General features: G+C 39.6%; 1 protein-coding gene across 1 annotated transcript in view; it reads right to left on the bottom strand.

Annotated features, from left to right (window-relative positions):
• LOC123403138 (achilleol B synthase-like) overlaps nt 1-21,941 on the bottom strand; it is a 39,156-nt gene extending 17,215 nt beyond the window's left edge. Inside the window, exons 1-6 of the mRNA XM_045097101.1 lie at nt 21,671-21,941; nt 14,964-15,161; nt 14,580-14,669; nt 14,253-14,444; nt 14,047-14,131; nt 13,358-13,524 (exon numbers count right to left, since the gene is read on the bottom strand). Coding sequence (XP_044953036.1) covers nt 13,358-13,524; nt 14,047-14,131; nt 14,253-14,444; nt 14,580-14,669; nt 14,964-15,161; nt 21,671-21,868 — 930 coding nt within the window. The 5' untranslated portion in view covers nt 21,869-21,941. The remainder of the gene's footprint in view (nt 1-13,357; nt 13,525-14,046; nt 14,132-14,252; nt 14,445-14,579; nt 14,670-14,963; nt 15,162-21,670) is intronic.
• Nucleotides 21,942-22,833: the final 892 nt, after the last annotated feature.

The following is a 22,833-nucleotide window of genomic DNA, read 5'->3' on the forward strand; positions in this document are numbered from 1 at the left end:
TCATCCAAGTTTGTGAACCAAACTACTATTCTGTCATTCCAAAAATTCTTGAAAAATTCTCATAAATACTTTTCATCATATATTCATCAACTATGTGAAAATCCTTCCTTTCATAGTTCAAAAATAATTCAACAATATTCATTTTCCTATTATGTTCAGAATAGCACTTTGTGAAGTAAGTGCTATTTCAATTTCTTTAATTACCCTCATATTTTTTGGGCACTCTTTCCTATCCAAATCATTGCCTCATGAAAACTTACGTAACCATTTGCCTAGTAAATCTTTCTCAGCAAATTTCCAAAGTTTGTGTTCAGCTAACAGCTTTGTGAAGGAAGTACTAGATAGGAATATCCCGATGAGTTGAATTTTTTCTACATCTTCTCTGTACTCAAAACATAGCTCTCCACAAAATTTTAGCCCCATCTAACAATCCATGTGATCTCATCGTTCAATCTTTGTTTCTGGTAATATTTTCAGTTTGTGAAGCAACTACATTTTATAGTGCTTTATAGTTGACGAAAATTTACCACGGAATAAAACTGACCATATAACCTCACTCCACCAAATTTGACCTCATTTAATTCAGCCAATTTCCCTCAATATTTTTCCCAATATTCTGTTCAGTAGAGAGCATTGTGAAGGAAGTACAATTTTTGTTTATCCAAATTTTATAAAAAAATTACAGTGCCTTAATGTGTCCAAATTATCATCCTCCTCCAAATTTCAGCTCAATCCAATCATCTATGTGAGCCCAGTTTCAATTACCATTTTTTTCTAGATTGGCATAGTGTGAAGGAAGTGTGACTTTGGCATGTCCAAATGGTATAATTTTTTACAGTGCCTTCATATGCCTAAATTAACATCATACACCAAATTTTAGCTCAATCCATTCATTCATTTGATCCCAGCTTCAACATCCATATTTCTGCATAGTGTGTTACTTTGCAAAGCAAGTGCCACCTAGGTTCATCCATTTGAGCTAAAAATTTGCCACGAGAATCTCCTTAGTAGATGATTATCCTCACCAAAATTTAGGCACATTGTCTATGTTGTTTACCTGCACCGCTAATCAAACACTTGGCTGCTAATTCATGTTTGAGCTTAGTTCAGTCTCCTCGTGAGATTCTTCTATTGTATTCTTCTTCCTAACACCTACCGAGGGATTGTCCAACCCACCACACATGTCTATTCCACCTAGAACGAATGGCAACGCAACAGTCAGGCGATGACCATGCGGCTGGCATGCAAGTTCACGCGCTCTGGAGGTGGGGCCCTCGACCACCATCCAAACCTCGACGTTAAGCCACCACACCATGTATTTATGATTAAATAGATACTTATGTACCTATAAATGATTTTTGGGAAAAATAAAAAGCAAACTATAATGTAGCTGTTGTTCAAATTTAACCCGCTTCCAACTGAATCGACATAAATTTGTCTTTTTCACGAGAGGTGGATAAAAGCTTTTAACACCCAACCATTTTGTCAATTTTACATTAAATATGGCCTAGTATTTTATAAAAATGTTTTGGTCCAATTTTGAAACAAATATATGGTAGGTCCTTCACAAAAAAAAATCATTTTGGGCACTTGAAAAATGGAAAATATTTTTTACATACAAGGAAAATGAAAACTTCCTTAATCAACATTGTTTTCCATTCCAATATGCACCCTTGTGTATAATGTTATATCATTTCAACAAACTATGTCATGAATGTGGTCATAAGATTGATCATTTGGCTTGAAAGCCATGAATCTTCACACATGATAGCCCATTTCTAAGAATATTTTTAAAAAATAATTATCGTATTACAAGTTTATTATTTTTCCTGGTAACTTTGTCACATATAATGACACAATACAATGGTTTTCCATTTCTTTGTGTTTTTTAAATTTTCATGGACATTTCAAAATGCGGCCAAAACAACGGGTATGACCTTTCCTACCTAGTGGTTGAATCTTGGAAATATTTTTGGTGTTTCTCTGATTAAATAGATAGTTGTGTACTTAGAAATGATTTTTGGGAAAAATAAATAGCAAACTATAATGTAGTTGCACTTCAAATTTGACCCGCTTCGAGCTGATTCAAAATGCGGTCAAAAAAGGCTAGTATGATCGTTCCAAGCTAGTGGTGGAGTCTTGGAAAACTGTTGGTGTTTCTCTGATAAAATAGATACTTTTGTAACTATAAATGATATTTGGAAAAAATAAAGAGAAAAATATGAGGCAGCTGCAGTTTAAATTTGACCCGCTTCCAACTCTATCGACGAAAATTTATCTTTTTCATGAGAGGTGGATAAAAGATTTCGACACCCAACCATTTGGGCAATTGTACATTAAATATGACTTGGTATTTTAGAAAAATGATTTGGTCAAATTTCACAACAAATATATGGTACGTCCTTCATAAAAAAACTCATTTTGGGCACTCGAAAAATGAAAAATATTGTTTTCGTCCAAACAAAATATAAATTCCTTAAAGAAACATTGTTTGCCATTCCAATATGCACCCTTACGCACAATATTAGATCTTTTTAACAAATTTTTGATAGATGGTTCACAAAATTCCTCTATTTATAGCACTTCGAAACTATTTTAAATCACATATGTTTTGAACCAATCAACACTCTTCCTATGGATCACCCCACCTTTGACGATCTCAACCGTTTGACACCCGATCGATCCAATGTCGCTCAGCAGGCCAACCCAAACCCTAGCAGCTGCCGCACACCTTCCCAGAGCCCCCTGTCTCTCTCCCTCTTTCGGATCTAGATCGACGCTGCCGCCTCACTGTCTCTCCCTCTCCCCGATCCACTGATCCAGATTGATGCCATCGCCTCTCACACCTAGCCAGAGCACCTCCCTTGTCGCCCCCTCCTCCCATAGCCTCCGCCATCCTCCATTCCTCCACTGGCTCATGCCCCAGTCGCTCCACCCAGCCTTCCTCCCACAACAGATCGAGTGGGGCCGAACCTTGGCGACACGTTATCTAGGGTTTGGCGGTGGCTTTGTCCCGCGTCGGCTACGACTCTCTAGCAAGTAGGACGGTGATGGTGTCGACAGGATCCGATGGGCGTGTTCTCCTGTGGCCATGCATGAACTACCATCAGCCATGGTTTGTGCCACCACGTCAGTTGCATGGATCTAGAGACGATGCTCTTCCGCGCATGCCGACGCCATGGATCTCGTCAAGGTCGATCCTCCTCTCCTACCTACGCCTCTCTTTGTGTGTCGATTTGGCTCTCGTGCACGCATGCAAGTGACATTCCTGCCCATGTTGCCATGTTCGTGAAGTTGATGCTACTCCCTCTCTCCCTCTTTTGTTTGTGTAGGTGGTGTCTAAGAAGCAGAGTTGCAACCACGATGGCATCAACACCAAGCATGCGCAGCAGCGCTTCCAAATCTTCCGCAACTTCAGGAGAAGGAGTCCGGAGGTGCTCGAGCGTGGGATCGACCAGTGATTCCTTTGTTCATGCGCTTTTTCTTGGGACTCTGCTCTTCCCAATGCCATGGATCTCGTCTAAGGTCGCCTCCCTTTCCTCCCTGCGCCTCCCTCTTTCTCTCTATCGATTGGGCACCCGTGGTTTCCTCACACAAATGTTGGTCTGTTTCCTGACGTTGATGCTGCTCGCTCTTTGTTCTGTAGTCATCATGACCTACGTGTGGTGCATGATTTTTCTGTGAATGGATTCAGATATATCAGTTTAAGTTAGGCGTGAATCTTATACGAAGAACCCTGTCTAGTTTGATATACTGGTGTTGTTGTTGTAAGTTTTTTTTCAGGGATAGATAAGTGTGACAGGAATCAGTACCAAATCAACTACCAAAATGCAATTTTAGGTGTGAATCTTATACGAAGAACCGTGTATAGTTTCATATACTGGTGATGTTGTTGTGAGTTTTTTCACGGATAGATAAGTGTGACAGGAATCAGTACCAAATGAACTGCCAAAATGCTATTTTTGATTTCTCTAAGTTGGTCTGATGCGTTGTAATTTAGTTGTCCCGTCTTACTTTTTTTGATGCATACAATTGTTCTTCATTTTCTACTAGTATCACATCATTTTTCCTGTTTGACCTGTATGAGTATCGCAGTACTGCTTGTGATGCTGTCGTCAAAGCTCTTACCGGAGATGGAAGTCGAGGAAACTACAAAGAGGGAACAGTTGTTATCTGGAATAACAAATCTACTTGTGCCTTCTCAAATGGCAAAGTTAAAGGTTCTTGATGCGGAAAATACAAACATGTATCACTTATTGATTGATTTGTTGGTTGTCTGCTAAATAAAATTGGATTTGCTGCTCTTTCAGGCTCGGATAGAGATGATTGCGAGTGCGTGTGAAACTGCTGAGAGAGTAGTTGCCGAGTGCCGCAAGACTTATGGTCTAGGAGCCCGGGAGGGGGCAAATCTTGGTGCTATGTTGGACAAGGCACAAGCTACAAAGATACATGAGCAGGAGAGTCTACTTGTAGGATGACAAGTTGTCGCATCTCGAGCATGTATCATAGGAGAGTGGAATGAAGTCCATTGTAGTGACAGTAGCAGATGTGTCATTGTTCTATTGTCTAATTCTGTTTGTTTTTGCTATATTCCTGTGTAAGGAAATTTATTTAGTAGATGACTTATTGTGTTATGTAAACCTGGGAGATGTATTATGTGATGTTATATGATGGATAATTTTAATTTGACTTGGAGTTTTCTTGATTTGAATATGAAATAGTGTTGGATTTAATATTAGACAAATATTTGGGTTGAAAAGGCCCAACAAATAGAAATGAAACCAAGTTCTGGAACAAAAAGTTGCTGAATTCAAAAATGAAAAAAGGCCAAAACTGAAACTGGACCAAATGTATTTGGGCACTAAAAGGCCAGGGCCCAAATTATAATGATACCAAAAATTCAAAAAAATACTAGAAGTGGATGTAAATAGGCTAAGGCTCAAAAAGAAGCCCAATAAGAAAAAGGCCCAAAAATAAAACCAACCCAAGTGATCAATTGAAATGGGTTGGGCTGATTTCAACCATGACGTTTTGATTTCGTCGTAATTTTTCCACATAGGACTGCCACGGGATTAGATTGCCAACGACGATTTAGGATCGTCGTAAAGGTTACGACGATCCAGGAATCGTCGTAAAAGTTACAACGATTTCGATCAAAACATCGTTGCTGACAGTTTTTTATGCTTCGTTTTCTACGCTTGTTTTTTCGTCGTAAGATCGTCGTAAATTAAAAACCATGACGATGTAGCGACGAAAATATAGCGTCGTGTATTAGCATAGTTCTTGTAATGGAAACAATGTGTGGGCTTATGTATCTAGTGATTTGGGGGGGGGGGGTTCAATTTGGTTTGATCTGCTATTGATAAGAATAATGGTGTGGTTAATACTCAATTCGCCTACATGTTCAATGAATGGGTGAATAAGTGGGCATTGATGGAGATTAGCATTGCTAATAGGAGTTATACATGGAGTAAAAATCAGGACAATCCTATATTTGTTGTGATTGATTGAGTGTTTGTGTTTGTGTCGTGGGATGCTCACTACCCATTGCCAGTTCTGATAGTCCGTCCTAGAGTGGGTAGTGATCACACCCTGCTGATCATTAATACTAGAGCTCGAAGGGTTACCTCTCCGAAATTATTTCATTTTGAAAATTGGTGGCTTGACCACCATGAATTCAGGACGCTGGTTGCGGACATTTAGAACACTTTGCTTCCTCAGGATAGTGCTATTGACATCTGGATGAACAAAAGCAGACTTCTTTGGAAGAACATTAAAGGTTGGAGCATTAACATAGAGGCGGGTATTAAGAAGAAGAAAAAAATAACTTTTGGTGGAGTTTCATATTCTAAATGTATTTTTTTGAGAAAATACAACTTGAAGCAAGAGAACAAGTAAGTCTTGCCGAGATTAAGGTAGAACTTGCGCAAATCGAGCAACATGAAGAAACTGCCTTGTGACAACGATCAAGAGATCGTAAGATTAAAGATGGAGACAAAAAATACATATTTCCATGCGTCAGCTAACCATAGACATAGAAAAAACCACCTCCCTGAATTAAATGGTGACAATGGACCAGTGCATACTACCAAAGAAAAGCTTGAGATGGCCACTTCATTTTACAAAAACCTCTTTGATTTTCAACATAAACATAATATCAGCTTGGGCCCTTCCTTTTGGAAGGAAGAAAAATTAGTTATTGATGATCAAAATGAACTCCTTCAAAGGAGTTTCACTGACGAAGATATTAAGGAAGATTTATTTGGGTCCTATGCCCATGGGGCACCTTGCCCAGATGTGCTTTCCTTTTTGTTTTACCAGGCTTTTTGGAAAATTATTAAAGCTGATTTTATGGCGCTAGTTAGGGATTCTAAAGTTGGTACTTTACATGTGCATAGATTAAACTTTTCTTTGATTGTGCTTATTCCTAAAGAAATTGATGCGAAAGATATGAATTGTTTTAGACCTATGAGCCTAAGTAATTGTGGTATTAAAATCTTCTCTAAAGCTATGACCAATAGAGTTTCCCCTGTTGGTCATAAATTGATTTCTTCTAATCAAACAACTTTTATTAAAGGTAGGTATATTATGGAAAGTGTGGTTATGGCCCATGAGGTTATTTATGAGGTGGAAAAATTGGATCGCAAGGTTTAGTTCTTTAAGCTTGATTATGAGAAAGCTTATGATAGAGTTAGCCGAGATTTTTTGTTTGATATGCTACATTCTAGGGAGTTTGGTTCTAAATGGGTTTCTTGGATTAAAAGTAATTTGGTTAATATCACCTTTAGTGTGAAGATTAATGTCATTGTTCATACTCAATTTGGGGGGTGGCCTTAAACAAGGGGATCGTTCTGCTCCTATTCTTTTTAATTTGGTAGCTGATGTTTTTACTAAAATGCTACAAAAATCAGTTGCTCAAGGTTCGATTGTGGGGCTTCTGCCTCATGTCATCCCACGGGGTGGCTAAGTCTGCAATAAGCAGATAAGACTATCCTTTTTTCAAAAAAAAATCACCACATAAAGCTAGGGAATTTAAATGGTTGTGAATCTCTCGGGGTATGAAAATAAACTTCCACAAAAGTGATTTTATAGCCATTAATATGGAAGAAGATGTTGCTAGGGAATTTTCCCAGATTTTTTGCTGTAAACTGGGTTCCTTCCCTATCAAATATCTAGGAGTCCCTCTGTAGTATGATAAACTTAAAAGAGAGGATCTGCAACCTATTATTGATAGGATAAAAAAATCTCTGGATGGTTGGGGAGGTTTCTTACTTCAAGAGGAAAAATAATTCTGCTTTGTGCTTGCATTGTTAGTATTCATGCCTATCTTATGTCCATGATGAAGTTTCCCAAATGGGCAACTAATGCAATCAATTCACAAATGTCCCACTTCTTTTGGGGGAATGTGGGTGACCAACAAAGATATCACTTTGCCAATTGGGGGTTGATTCCTAGAAAGAAGGAATTTGGAGGTTTGGGAATTCCCAGCCTTAGGGAATTTAATATGGCCTTACTGGCATCATGGGGTAAACATTATTATGATGGTGGTGATAAGGATTGGAAAAAGGTCATTGCTTACAAATATAGAGTGAATTCTCCAAAGATTTTTTGGGCTAGGGTTGGGACTGGTCCGACCTTTTGGAAGACTGTCACCTGGGCATTATTTACGGTTAATTTTTTTATAAATAGGAGCTAGGTAACGCGGAATTCATCAGCTTTTGGCATGATGTTTGGATTAAGGATTGTTCCTTTAAAGTGCAGTTTTGGGAGTTATTTAGAATGTGTAATCAATGAGATTGCACTATGTCATAGGTGTGGGAAGGGACTACTTTGAAATCGACTTTTAGGAGATGGGTATAACAATCTGGTTTAGTTCTTTGGGATCAGTTGGTGGGGTCGGTGGGGGCAATTTGGTGTTCCGAATATTGCGGATAAGCCTATCTGGACACTAGAGCCTAATGGTATTTACTCGGTCAAATCATTTTATGAGAAAAATAATTTTGGTGGCATAGTTTTTGCTATTGGCAATAAGTTATGGAAAGTGGTCTGCCCGCAACAAAATTCATGTTTTCTTGTGGTTGTGTGTTTGCAATAAAGTTCTTACTAGGTATAATCTAGATAAACGTAAACCTGTGGATGATTTCACTTGCTTATTCTATGATGAAAATGAATCAGTGCATCACCTTATTTTTGAATGTGTTGTTGTGCAACACTTATGGGATTATGTCTCTCACGCTTTTGTAATCCAAAAGATCTTTGGGTTTGGAGAGGTTATCACTCTTTGGCATAATCCTAAGAAAAATGCAGTGCTTAACTTGGTTATTGTCGCCTTATTGTAGAGCATCTGAAAACTGAGAAATGAATTTTGTTTTTAGGGTCGTACTTGGAGAAGTGTAAAGTGCATTCTTGCTAAGTTAAGCATCTATCTGAATTAGTGGAAAATTCTCTGCGACGATGCTCATGGAGCGCTTGTTCAACACTGTATTCGACTTCTGGACAAGCGATGTGGGGAGCTACTTCGGGTCGCCTAGGTGTCAAGCAAGGAGTCCATGGAGGAGATACTGAAATCGCTGGGAAAGTGCATCAGTGTTGATTACATGGTGGTTTTAGCGTTTGATTTCTATTTGGGCCTGTAATACAAGAGTTAATTCATAGCTTGAGGGAACTTTTGCTTTCACATATGTCTGTTTTTAGAGTTGTAGGGCCATGAGGCCAGGTTTGTTTAGTTTCTCTAGCTGTTCTCCAGTTTTGGAGCAGCAATACCGAACCATGTTGAACTGCTTTGCTTCATTCTATAAAAAACTTTCTCCTGTGTTTAAGCGACGATGGAGCTCAGCCTCTTCTCCCCTTCGCTTCGTCCCGACCCCTCCCGCGAGCGGCTGGGCGGAGCCCTAAGCGCCATCGGCCCTAGTCCGCCTCTCGCATCTCCCTCTCATCGCCGCCACCAGAGGGAGCTGCCGGGCAAAGCCTGGCCCGCGTCGGTGGTGACTCGCGGCGTGGGACATGGTGGCCGGCGAGGTCACCGTGCTTAGCGCGAGGCGCGACGACGATGAGATGTGCGCCTGCGTTGGCGGCGTAGGCTTGCCTGCGGCGGTGGCTGCGTGGGCAGGTGGTGTGTGTCTGTTCATGGGGGTGGCGGGGTTGGGCCTCTCGATCTCGATCCAGACCCGGATCTGGCTCACCTACGGTCAGCTGCTTGCGGGCCGCGGCGGCGGGGCAAGCTGGGTGGCGTGGGGGCAGGCATGCTCTACGGGCATCGCTCCTCAGGAGTCGATGGGCGGACGCACAAGGATGTGATGGGCATGGTGTGCGGCTAATCTGGCATGGAGCTCATGGTGGAGGGGCTTGAGCGGCCTGTACGGTGCTCGAGCAGCAGCTTCAGCCTTGAAGGGCACGACTGGTGGATGTCTGCGCGGTCTGGCACCGCATTGACGCCCCTAGAGGTGCGCGGATCGGAGGCCCATGGCTACGACGAAGTGCGCTCCGGTCTCCGGCCGTCGGTGGCCTCCGCGAGGTGCGGTTGGCTGCAGTGGATCTTGTGCTTCTTTGTCGATGGGAAGCTTCAGTGGTGGTGTTGTTGGGTGGGCTTACCGACGCCATTGCAGGATGATGTGCGGTTGAGGCGGTGTGGATCTTGGTGAAAACCATGTCTTGGACTTGTGTCGTGACTAGCAATGGCGGCGGCTATGGCCGTTGTTGACCTTCTTGGAGGCATCGTTGATTGTTCTCCCACCCCTCCTGCGCGGATCCGGTAATTTTGGACTCTCCGGGGGAAATCCCGATCTATGATCGGACGATGGCGGTGCCTTGGTGTCGTATTCCCTCTTGGGAGCTTCGTCTTGGGAGCTTGGCATCGGCGAGCAGGACCGTTGGATGGCGGTTGGCGACGGGTGTGGCGTCCAGGCTTCTGTGACAACGATGATGGTGGGAGCGATGTCGGCGACGCGGCAATGGTTGTGGTAGTTGACTCTTCTTTGGTGTGTCCATGGTTTTTGCCTCGGTTTGTTTGTTGCTACGGAGTCGAAGGTGCGGCGGCGGGGGCCTATGGTATACGATGACTGGCTGCAGGTAACCCGTTCGGTGATCTCCCATGGCGCCAGCCGTGCCTGGTTTTGTCCCTCAAAGTTCTTCGTCAGAGTCGGAGTTGCGTCATCTGGTCGCACCTAGTTCAGATTATGGCATAGCTCTTCATGCAGCTTCACGTGTCCTCTTCAGGGTGGGTTGAGTCGATGATCGCCTACGGCGGAGTCAAAGTAGTTTTCCCACAGTGTATGGATGGCGATGACGCCTCTAGGGGAGGAGTGATGACGATGACGCCTCTAGGGGAGGAGTGATGACGATGACGCCTCTAGGGGAGGAGTGATGACGATGACGCCTAGTGTTGTCTTGTCGAGACCCTCTTCGAAGTCGTGTGCGTGAGCTTTTTTATGTGTGTCACTCAACAGTTGTAACCGTTTTCGCCCAGTTTTCCATAATTAACTGGGCAATTATCTTGTGCTTATTTAACGGATGAGGCAATCTTTGCCTCCTTTCCGAAAAAAATCTATAAAAAAAGTGGGCGACGGGAAAATCCTTTTCATTCAAAAATCTTTTTCTTCGGCGAGCAACAACATGAAGGAATTAGCCGCCATTTACTTGTGTGTGTGTGTGTGTGTGAGAGAGAGAGAGAGAGAGAGTGAAGGGTGCTCGTGCTGGTGAAGGCATGCACGCAGAGGCCGGTGATGTGCCTTCGGCCACTCGGAGCCACTACTTACTGCGGTCACCTCCGCATGTGGGTGTGCCGCCACTTTGCTCACGGACCGTGTATCTCAGCCTTTAGCGAGTCCAAGTTCCGACTCACTAAAGTGGCAAGCGAGATGGGCCGGCCCACACGTGCGGCGGGTCACAACCTTTTTTTTGTTTTTAATTTTCGTTTTCCCTTTATTACTGCAATTTCTTTATGCTTTAAAATATTTTAAATATATATACATTACAAAAAGCACTTTACCAAAAAAAAATCAATTTTTCATAAGTATTTCAAAAGTGTTGAGTATCTGAAAAATATCAAACAAGCATTCAAAAAATGTTAAATATGTATATAAAAATTATTCATGATGTATTAAAAAAGGATTTTCTATCATGTTTATAAAAACGTTAAGGAAGCATTATGAAAAAAATGTTGAACAAATTTTTGAAAATTTTCATCAAATATTTAAAAAATGTTAAATGTGTACAGAAAGAATGTTGACATGTATTTTAACAATAAAAAAAGATTGATTATGTATATAAAAATGTTAATCAAGCATTTAAAAAATGTTGAAAAAGTATTTGACAAATGTTTATCAAGAAACTAGAAAATGTTAAATGTGCATACAAAAAATGTTTATCAGGTATTAAAAATGATTTTTTTATCACGTATATAGAAATGTTAATCAAACATTTGAATTTTTTTGGACAAGTATTTGTAAAATGTTAATTTAACATTTGAATAATGTTAAATGTGTATAGGAAAAATTGACCATGTATTAAAAAATAATGAAAAAATTGGGTCATGTATATAAAAATGATAATCAAGCAAATAAAGCATTTGTTTTTTCACAAAGTGTTTAGAAAATGTTAATCAAGCTTTTGGAAAATGTTAAATGTGTATAGAAAATACTTGACCATGTATTTTTTTTCTAAAATGTTAATCAACCATTTTTCTAAATGTATAGAAAAATATTGAACATGTACAAAAAACATTGTTCGTATATTTATAAATATTAATAAAGTATTTGAAATATGTTTAACATGTGTATAGAAAAATATTCACCATATGCTACAAAAATGTTTAATTTGTATTAAGAAAATGTTAGACGTGTATTAGAAAATGTTGTTGAGTCATTTTTGAGGCACTTATTTTGGGACGGAGGGGGTATTATGCTGGTTGAAATCTTTTATATAATTTACTTGAACTTTGTGCAATTTCTCTTCCAACAAAATTTATACCCCTTCTTTTGAAGCATGGAGAAAGTACAACATTAGCTCGTGAAGTGGAAATTAAGGTTATCAAAACCACGACATTACCATTTGAAACGTTAGTCTCTAGCCATTCCCAATATCCAAATCTCTTTGGCTCGCTTTTTCTGAACTGAACTCATTGCCACAGTTGGCTTCAAATTAGTCTTTGGATTCACGAGATAGAAGTAGTCTTGTTTCTTTATTTATCACCATAGTTCAGGGTATGTTTGAGGTTTATTCTGGGTTATTTCCGTGTGGACAATAGTAGCTTCCTATGTAATCATGTCCCAACGTCTCCATCTATGTGTTGGCCTTTCTTGGTTGCTGATTGCAAGGTAATTAGGCTAGTGTTGCGGTTACGGATTTGGATTACCGGTCTCACGAGATGATGTCCCTCTTGATGCTTTGTTAGTCGGTTTCCATTCGTCTTAGCTTCATGGCCAATCAAAGTGGTGAATTTAAACTTTAGAGCATCTACAACTGGACATAGTAAATATGATCCCCTAAATGCTCTAAAGTTGGGCGCGTCCCCTATTTGTCCGGTTGTAGAGCTTCATGGCCAAGCCTTTCTTGATAAGACTAATGTTCGGGGACGTCCGGGCCGACGTCCGGGGCGGCGTACGGTGGACGTGGACGGCGGACGCAGAAGTTTCCGTGGCAGTTGGGCTCCCGCCAACTGTTTTTTCTCGATGCGGGACACGGTAGAAGCGGATGTGATATATCTTCCACGTTATGTTCTCATTTACTTGGTGGAATTTACTGTGGTTATGAATAAAACTTGATATGGAAACAATTGTTCTTTCTGTTTTATCCAATTTTATGTTTCATTTGGTTAACAAAACCATGTTCTGTTCTGTCAAAATGAAAAATGAACAACAGGGTTGTGTTCAATTTTTTGAGGATTATGGCAATTCTATGAGCCACCATGCCAGCCCTTTGATCTGGTGTCAACCACCGGTTAGCCTCGTCTTATCACTGCAACAACGGTTGTGTTGCAGAATCTTTTGTAACAAAAATCATGTTGCGGAAACTATTGCAACAGAGGTATTGTTGTGGACTTTTGGTGCAACAGGGATCTTGTTACGGATTTTTTTCGAACATTTTTCTTTCGCAGAAGCTTTGTGCAACAGAGGTTCCGTTGCAGTTTTTTTTATGAAATAGAGGTCTTCCCAACCTTTTTTTCTTTTGCAGAAACTTTTTACAACATTGGTCCTGTTGCAGAGCACCTAACACATGTTGCTTTTGTTTTAAGATAGAAACGAGTAGGTCTAAAAGGGCACGTGGCAAGTGGAGAGGGTGATGGATGCGACCGAGAGATCCATCAGTTGATTGTTAGTGTTTCCCTTAAAAGATTGCGTTCATTAAAAACTGAACGAACCTTAGCACATGCATTACGTGACATGCCCCAGTTGATCTTGTGGTACGGCATGTCGTAGATCTCCTCCCGTAGCGCCAAAATTATTGGGGTGATGGGCCCGACGAATTTCTTCCCGTAAAGATAAGCCATGGGAAGGTACACCATACGGCATAGGCACCAGAATTTCCCTATGCACAACACGTGAAACTTTAATTAGTACTTTCTTTATACCATAATATTTGTAGTTGGGATATTTGTATTAGTGTTCTTTAATAACAAATAGAGTATTTAGGTATAGAGGGAATACTTTCCTCGTAAAGAAATTCGCATGTGGCCAGGGCAAACAAATATTCTACCCCCACACTTTATATAGGTGTCCTCTACATGTACATGCAAAAGAAAAATACCTTTATATTTAAAAAAAACCATTATGTTTTCTTATAAAAAAGACCTTATCGATTATGTTTTTCTAAAGAAAACTTTGAATATAGTACTTTTCTGTAAACTAATATAAGACATTTTAGATCATTATTTTAATATTATAAGACATTTTAGATCGCCACTACGGTGATTTAAAACATCTTATATTAGTTTGCGGAGGTATTACTATAAGTATATGTAAATGCTTCAAATGATGGAAGACTACATGAAAATCCAGCATCAAAAGATTAGGACTGCCTGAAAAATATATCCATGGATCGACAACATACCTGGATGAAACGGGAGGAACTGCGGCGCAAGCCATAGTTCGGGGAAGATCGGGTTGTTCCCGGACCAGTCATACACCCCAAGTATCTGCGACCATTATTTTAATCCAAACTTAAGTAGCTTGTTTGTCTCCTTAATCCGTCCATGTATATTAATGCTCCAAGATTATTTATGTGTTGGGGTGCTATTCATGAACAAGTAAACATACCGAGAGCCATATCTTCCCCCACTGTGGCACAAGAGTAGCGCCTCCGTGGGACAATATCCATTGGCGCCCATTAGCCAACGCCCCGTTACCATCTAGCTCCTCTCCGAGAAGTCTCAGAGTGATGTAGTTTGAGCATGTACCAAACATGCTGCTCGATCCTAAAATTAGGGTGCCCCATCCCCCATCCTCGTTCTACAATAAATAAAAAGGTAAAGGAAATAAATATGAATGATCGGTGTGTGAACAAAAAAAAAATCACACAATTGAAGAATAATTCTCCCAGCCTATACACCCGAAAGTGCAATATGAAAGTGTGTGATGTCATGCCTGATGATTGTATATATAGCGGCATATCTCTCGTCGATGTTCTGGCGTCACCAAGGTGTTGAGTGATCTAGTTACATAGAGGGCAAATATCTGCAAGTGCACACAACAACAAAAAATAACGAGAATATCAAGTACATGTATGACTTTTTTTGGCTATTTCTTAGACATCTAAGAAGTAACTATTTTCAAGTTACCGTCAACAACCATGTAATTTGAACATGTGATTCATGCAAAAACACTTTTATATGATCAGAAGGCTATCAATGTTGATTAAGAAATAATAATTTCTAAGTTAACCGGGCTATAATTACTCATATATGCTCCCTTTGTCTCCAAATGTAAGATGTTTTTTGACATATAAAATAGTCATCAAAAATTACAAACCAAACCAGGCATGATGAACATTATCCCGCTGAAGTCCCCGGGCCAACAACCGTCATCCGATTGGAGCAAAGAGACCTGATCAAGGGCTCTCCTCAGCGACACCAACACGGTCTCCTCAGTGACCTTGTCTTTCTCCTCGAGCTTCTGCATGGGCGGTAGGCAACGGTCCCTCCCTTGATGCTTGTTCTGTTGTGCATACTACAAATATAGTAGGTTAAGTTTAGTTTGTTAGTTTGTGGGTGTCACCTATACTTACGACACAAATTAAAGCTAAAGTAACATGTCAGTCCTGAAAAATGTGGACTGAGTGTCCAAGGCTTGTTGGCTGGCAACTCCAAACTATCTAGATAGCTATAGGTTGGTAGATCGGCACATTTAATTCATGATTGGAATTGTGGGTCCAAATAATAGTGAGTGTGGTTTTTGTGTACCCAGTGCCTTTGCGTGCCTGTGCACCCACGATAAAAAAAACTTAGCAAAATATATCAAAAGAAAATCTAAAGTTTTGTGAATGATTATGACCAAATATTTTAGGTGCTTGCAAAATTGATGGCCAAATGGCATCTAAGGAGCTCTGTAAAAAAAACAACAACAATAAAGTTTTTATAAACATGTGAACAGTAAACTTGATTGCACAACATTATTTGTACTAGATGATGCCTCGGGCGTTGCTGCAGGAACATTGCTAAAAATAGATAAATAGTTGTTATAAAAAATCAAAAACGAAAGCGACACTAGTGGGGACAGGGCCTATAGCCCCGGCCCGTAAGGGGCTTTAGTCCCGGTTCACCAACCGGGACCAAAGAGGCGGGACTAAAGGCCTAACCTTTAGTCCCGGCCCTGTTTCAAGCCGGGACCAAAGGTGCTCCACGTGGGCGCCTCGGAGGGAGTACCTTTAGTCCCGGTTCTACTTACGAACCGGGACTAAAGGATCCGTCTGTTTATTTTGTTTGTTTGACCCGAAAAGGTAGATTTTTTTAAAATTGAATATTTTTTATGTTTTATTCCAATTTTCAAATCTTTGAATTATTTGACAATTTAATCTCTAATCACCCATCCTCACTGCTCTAGCGTGGATCACTCATTTCAAATCGTCTAACTTCCTGGCCGATCACCCGTCCTTTCACTGCTTCAGCCCGAGCACGCTTAACTTTCTGGTTCTATCGCCCCTAGTTGCAAGTGTGCACTTGTTGTTTTCCTGACAATAGTAAGCTATCAATCCTAAACAACTTGGGTCTTGATGTCATGTCACATGATTTAATTTTTTGAATTACAAACAATTATTAAAATAAACTTAATAAGTAACAATAATAGTGAATTTCAATGAAAACAACCTAATATTTTTAAATAAAATTATTATTTTCTTTTTTGGAAAAAACTTCTTTTTGAAATAACTCTTTTTTCATTTGGAATTTTGAGCATGTGAGAAAACTTCACCAGGCAAGCCCGGGTGAAATCGAGTACCAATTTTTTCTAGTTTTTTTTTATATATTAAATTTTTTTGGACGTCGTATGCAAAAGTTATGGCCGTTTATTTTTTTCCTTTGTTTGAAAAAACGGTCAAAATTCATATCTCAAAATTTCTATACCGACTAGACACTAAAACCTAACAACATCTCAAAGGATTTTATTTTTTCAAGAATTTATCATTTTTGTTTAATTTTTGAAGATTTTATCATTTTTGTTTATTTTCTACAAAACTCAAAGTATCAAGGTTTCAAACGAAAACCCATCTGCTACAAAGGCATTTTTTAAAAATTAATTGAATTGTAATTTTTTTTTGTGCATTAAATATGCACCATACTACAACATGTTAAAATCTACAAAAAGAACTAACTAAAAATAATAAAAACAACAATTAAATGACTAAAACAACTATATAAGCAAAACAATATTTCTTTAATTAAAATCCTAATTTAAGTTATTATAAAAATAACCAAATAAATCTTACTGTGACAACAATCTAACATATGAGTGGGAGCAAAAAGAATTAAATCAAAAACTATTTGTAAACTCAAGTTATTCAAAAACTGGGTTTGAAATAATTTAAACAAATTCAAATTTAAACCATTCAAATTTGAAAACTAATGGCACAAACAGAAACTAGACAAAATTTTGAATCTAATGCAAAAAGAATCAATCAAAAACATCAAATATCCTAAAAGATATAAGCAATTTAAAACAGAAACTACAAACAAGAATTTAAAAACAGAAAAAAAAATCTGAACACCTTTAGTCCCTGTTCGTGCTTTAGTCCCGGTTCGTGTCACGAACAGGGACTAAAGGTCTACCCTTTAGTCCTGGTTCAAGACACGAACCGGGACTAAAGCCTCCAAACCCTTTAGTCCCGGTTCGAGACACAAACCGGGACTAAAGGTCCCATTTGAACCGGGACTAATGCCCGACCGGCGCCTTTGCCGCTTGAACCGGGACTAATAATAACATTAGTCCTGGTTCGTAAAGGAACCGGGACTAATGTGTTTTTCGAGCTGGGACGAAAGCCCTTATTTCTACTATTGCGAATGAAAGCTTAAAAACAATAAAGTACAAAGCGTATAAAAAGAGAGTGAAAATTATAGTTACAATGTAGTTTCTAACAAAATATGAATGATGAACTCTAATGCAAAAACTACTTAGGACTAATATGCATAAATTGACGATGTGGCGCCATGGCATGCGTAGAATAATGCAAAAGATATTATTTATGTCTTGCATGCATACTTGCTTATATGTTATGATTGCATGGCTAAAAAACATAGGTAATGGATTATAGCTATTTAAAAACAGAAGATTTCATTTTGTATTGAGATCATTTTGATGTTTTTGGTAACCAAACTTTGCAGTCTCCTAAAACAGTTGCTCATAATCATATCGACGAAGTTTTAGATTTCTTTAAAAGATTTCCTGTTCATTGTATGGATGCACCTATGGATGCACCGAAGTTGGGTGCAACCATGACTTTTCCATAATTCGGTCCCAAACCTGTATAGGAGTATAATAATTGTCCTTACTTCTGGACATATATAGGAAAAAATGATAAAAAAGACCACTCTCTTCAATTTTCATTAAGACTAACCATAATAAATGTAACATAGATGTCACCTAAGCAAAAAATGTAATGTGATAACTAATTAATAAAAAGAAAAAAAAATTGAGTACTCCACAGTAAAGAGAAATTAGTTAGTTACTCAGACTACTTAAATGAGAAGTAAGTATATGTTATTAATCTAAGTTATTACCTTCACAGTAAAATAATAACATTGGGACTTTTACTTATTATTTTATTTATAGACTTATTTTATCTTGTTATACATTACGTCACTCATATTATGAAGAAACCAACTGGTCCTGCAAAAGTGGAGTACGAACACTCGGCGACGCTGCACATTGAAATCACGCCCGCTCCCGTGCTATCTCGGGATGCATGCATTTTTTGACAAAGTAATCTTCTATTCTTAAATAGCTAGAACCCATTATTCAATTTTCCTCTTCATGCAACAATGTCACATCATCAAGCCATGCATGTAGTTATAAGTTACTTTTTTTTATTAATCTCTTCATGCAAAACATATCCTCATGCATGAATTTTTTCTAGGTTATTAAGCAACGCATTTTTATAATGGGTTTTGCATTACCATTTGTTTTCTAAAATTTATCCATATATTTTTTAACAAGTTTTTCGCAGCAACTAGTCTAGTTTCTCGTAATAAGTGAATACTAACCGACACACACCTAAACAGTTCAGATCTGTGCGTGGTCATTTAATATGTGTGCATGACGAACATTAGAATACAGGACACAATGCATTAACTCTCTTTCGAGCTGGAGCTAGACCATTACTTTACATCTACCAGCATTCCCTCCGTTGCCTGATCAAAAAGGAGCAAGGATCTAATCCAAGAGCTTACTGTTCATCTTCCTCAACATCCCATATCCGGCGAAGACAAGAGATAGGCGGGGCAGCTCATACCCAATTGCTAATAAAAGCAATCTTGAAACTAGAGTTGGTGCTATTTGGAAAGGATATATACGATTCCTACGTCAGATCTATCGATGGACACAGGTTTAGTTAAAACTTAAAACAATCGTGCGAAAACGATGGCGAAGAGACAGCGGTGAAGTTCAGAATTGGTTGTTGAGGTTTGTTGTTTAAGAATTGTTATGTGCTTGGCGCTAGTCTTGTATGCATTGGAGTGGCTCTGAGAATAAACCCTTGAAGAGAGCCGCATCATGCTGTAGCATCTCCGACAATCAACAACAGTAAGACTGCACTTGGACGACTAAATTTCGAAGAAATACACAGTGAGCAAGTGCGTAGCAACTATTGCGCGGTGTGGTAAGAAATAAAGGTTTGTGAGAGACAGGCAGACAGCTAGGCACTCGTAAATGGCGCATTCAATCACCTGACAAGTTGGTTGTTACAGTGTTAATTCGGCTGTGAAGTCTCAGAACGAACAATTGAGGAACGACTTTTGCACGTCACATTGATGGACCCAGGAGTACAGATTCCAACAAGATGGAGGTATACGTACTACTATTTGATTAAGACTATTCACAATAAGGCCCCCTTTGGTGGGAGATTGGAGAGGTTTTGGGAGGGAGGGATTTCAGAGGATTGGATGAATCCCTTTGTTCCAGCCAATCCTCTCAAATCCCCGGGGTTTTGCTTCCATTAGTCCTCCGAGGAGGGTTTTGAAACACATGGATAGAAAGAGATTGAAGGGGAACGGAGGGAATTGGGTTAAGCAAACCCCTTCTACCAAATGGGCGCGCGGTGATCTGTGGGGTTTCTGGGCCCCCTGAGGATTTTCCTCTCAAACCCTCCCAATCCCCCTTAACCAAACGAGGCTTAAGGGGTAATATAGAGTAACTTCCTCCGTCCGGGTGTATAGTCCAAGTTACTACTCCCTCTGTCTCGATGCATAGGCATTTTAAAAGCTGAACTCCAACCTAGGCACAAAGATTGGATAAAAAAAATTGAATTACAGAGGAAGCCAATCACACTATTTCTTTTTTAACTAAAACATGCTATTAATTAAGAGACCTCTTCAAATTCAGAAAGCGTGCCACATAAATTACATGCATTCGTCCTTCAATTAATAGATGGGGTCTAATTAATATGCATGCAACAAATACTAATGTAATGTGCCTTAGTGTTTTGGGACTATCATTTCTTATTTTCTACTCCCTCCGTTCCTAAATATAAGTCTTTTAAGATATTTCACTAGGAGTCTACATACGGAGCAAAATGAATGAATCCACACTCTAAAGTATGTCTATATACATCCGTATGTAGTCCACTAATGAAAAAAAAATTAAAGACTTCTATTTAGGAATGGAGGGAGTACATACTAACATTTCTTATTTTCTTTTTTACATGTCCGGTCACTTGCACGTAATTGATGAAGAGGAAAAAAGAAAAAAAAATAAGGAAAAAATGTGGTCCAGAATAAGGTCGCGTCCAATGTGACAGACTGATCGGACGGGTCCGAACGCGTCCGCAAACCCTCGTATCCTCCACATATTTGAGAAGGATATGAGAATTTATAGTCAGCGTGAACATATAGGGATAATATGAGGGATCTGATTGCACTTTTCTTCTTCTTTCCCCTACCCGCTCACTGACCGGACACATTCATGAACGTGCGAGGGATTATTTGAGGCGCCCGACTGTAGATGTTCTTAAGTACTCCCTCCGTTCCTTTATCTAAGTTGCATTTTTGTTAGAAAAATTTCAAAATGTAAGGTGTATTTGTTTAATCAAAAGATCCGCACAAACATAATTAAGAATTTAAGATTAACAACAATAGCAGATCGTACAAGTTTCCTAACACGTACCAACCAGGTTAGGTGCTTTGGAATAAAAGTTTACATAGTATAGTTGGCACACACAGACAAGACACAGGAATGATGCAGTAGCAATGGCGGATTTTTTCAGGAAATCAAGTATATTCATGTTTGACCAAATTTTTAGAAAAAAATATCAATATCTTATAATATCAAATTTATATCATTACATCCATGATGAAAGTATTTTCTTGTTTTATTTACATTGTATTCTAGATGTTGATAATCTATTGTCTAATTTCAGTCAAATGTATATTTTATCCATTTCTAAATACTCTCTCCATTCCTATTTTTTTTTTAAATTTTACTAGGAGATTACATATGGAGCAAAATGAGTGAATCTACACTATAAAATTTGTCTATACACATTCGTATATAGTCCCCTGATCCTCTAGTAAAACATCTAAAAAGACTTATATTTAAAAACAGAGAGAGTATATGACATTTTATTAGCTTCATATAGTTAGAAACAGAGGAAGTACAAGTTTGACTTGCACTAATGCCAATACACGTTATATTATGATGAAACAAAGGGAGTAGTACAAACTACCAAACCGGACATATATAGAAATGTTATGCTAGGACGGCCATGCTAGAGCTTCACAGAGGACAGCATCACCACTGTAGACGGAATATATGGGGTCATACTTCATTCAAGAATCAAGATTCAGCCCCTGCAGAAAGGCAGGGAACCGTTGTTCTCCAGAGAAGCCATCTACTTACTGTACATGCATATAACGAACTAACCCGACATCTTTTTCTCTGCTTAATTAATCGATTTGACAAAAAAATTACGTCCGTGTCGAACAGACATCTACGTAACGAGTACTCGTTAACATGCATGCATATATAGGGCATACCTGCAAACGCATGAGGAGGTCGGCAGACTCTCTGCGCCGGAACCGGCCATCAGTGAACTCCTGACGCACCTTCTCCACCGCGGCGCGCTCCTCCGGCGTGCCGGCGCCGGCGTCGAACTCCCAGACCGCACGGCCGAGGAAGCCGTTGGTGGACCGCAGCCACGGCCCGCCGCCCTCCCCGACCTTCAGCCTCCACATGCCGACGGCCGCTGCCGACACCTACCAACTCACCAAGCTTGTCTCGCGCTGATCGGTCGGAACGAAAAGACTGGATCTGTGGGAGTGTGGGGTGTGGGATCGGCTGAGCTTAGCGTGCTTAAAAAGAGGAGATTGGCGGCAACTGCTGCCCAGCCCATGCATGGCTCGCTGGCAATGATTAATTGGCAGAGACACATGTTTGAAGAAAATGAGATTCTTGATTCAATGATGACAGGGATCTACCATTTTATACAACGGGAGGAGACGTGATCATCCAAGGGATGTGTCGGTTCCAGGAAGAAAAGAAAGAGAACCGTCATTGCGGGAGGAACCGCTTGACGGTTGGGCAAGGGGAGATTTTCCCCTAATTACATAATTAGTTTTAACACTCCCCCTAATCTATACTTGACCATGTGGAGTTATCTTCATGATTGTCCGGAAAGCTTTATCATCTCAAAAACTCTTCTTCAAAAGTTCTTCATGAAGACTTTGATGTGAACCTGAAATGTAAACTCACAAAGAGATAGCATAATGTGATGTTATTCGAACAAGGATATCTCAAGAAGAAACTTCCCCTGTTGCCTGCAAATCTCTAAGTCGTCGCATACCAATTCCGTGAACATATTTCTGGAATGTTGAGTTTGGTAGAGACTTAGTAAACAAATCAGCAAGGTTGTCACATGATTTGACTTGCAGAATGCTTATTTCCCCGCTTTTCTGAAGATTGTGGGGGAAAAACCATTTAGGAGAAATATGCTTAGTGATATTGCTCTTGATATATCCTGTCTGCATCTGTGCAACACATGCCGCATTATCCTCATAGATAATGGTGGGTGATTCAATAGAACCAATTCCACATGACTGTTGTATGTGGTTTATCATTCTGCGAAGCCATACACATTCACATGATGCTTCAAATAATGAAATTATTTCAGAATGATTGGTAGATGTAGCCACTACAGTCT

This window comes from Hordeum vulgare, chromosome 6H (genome assembly GCF_904849725.1).
Source record: "Hordeum vulgare subsp. vulgare chromosome 6H, MorexV3_pseudomolecules_assembly, whole genome shotgun sequence".
Taxonomy (NCBI): domain Eukaryota; kingdom Viridiplantae; phylum Streptophyta; class Magnoliopsida; order Poales; family Poaceae; genus Hordeum; species Hordeum vulgare.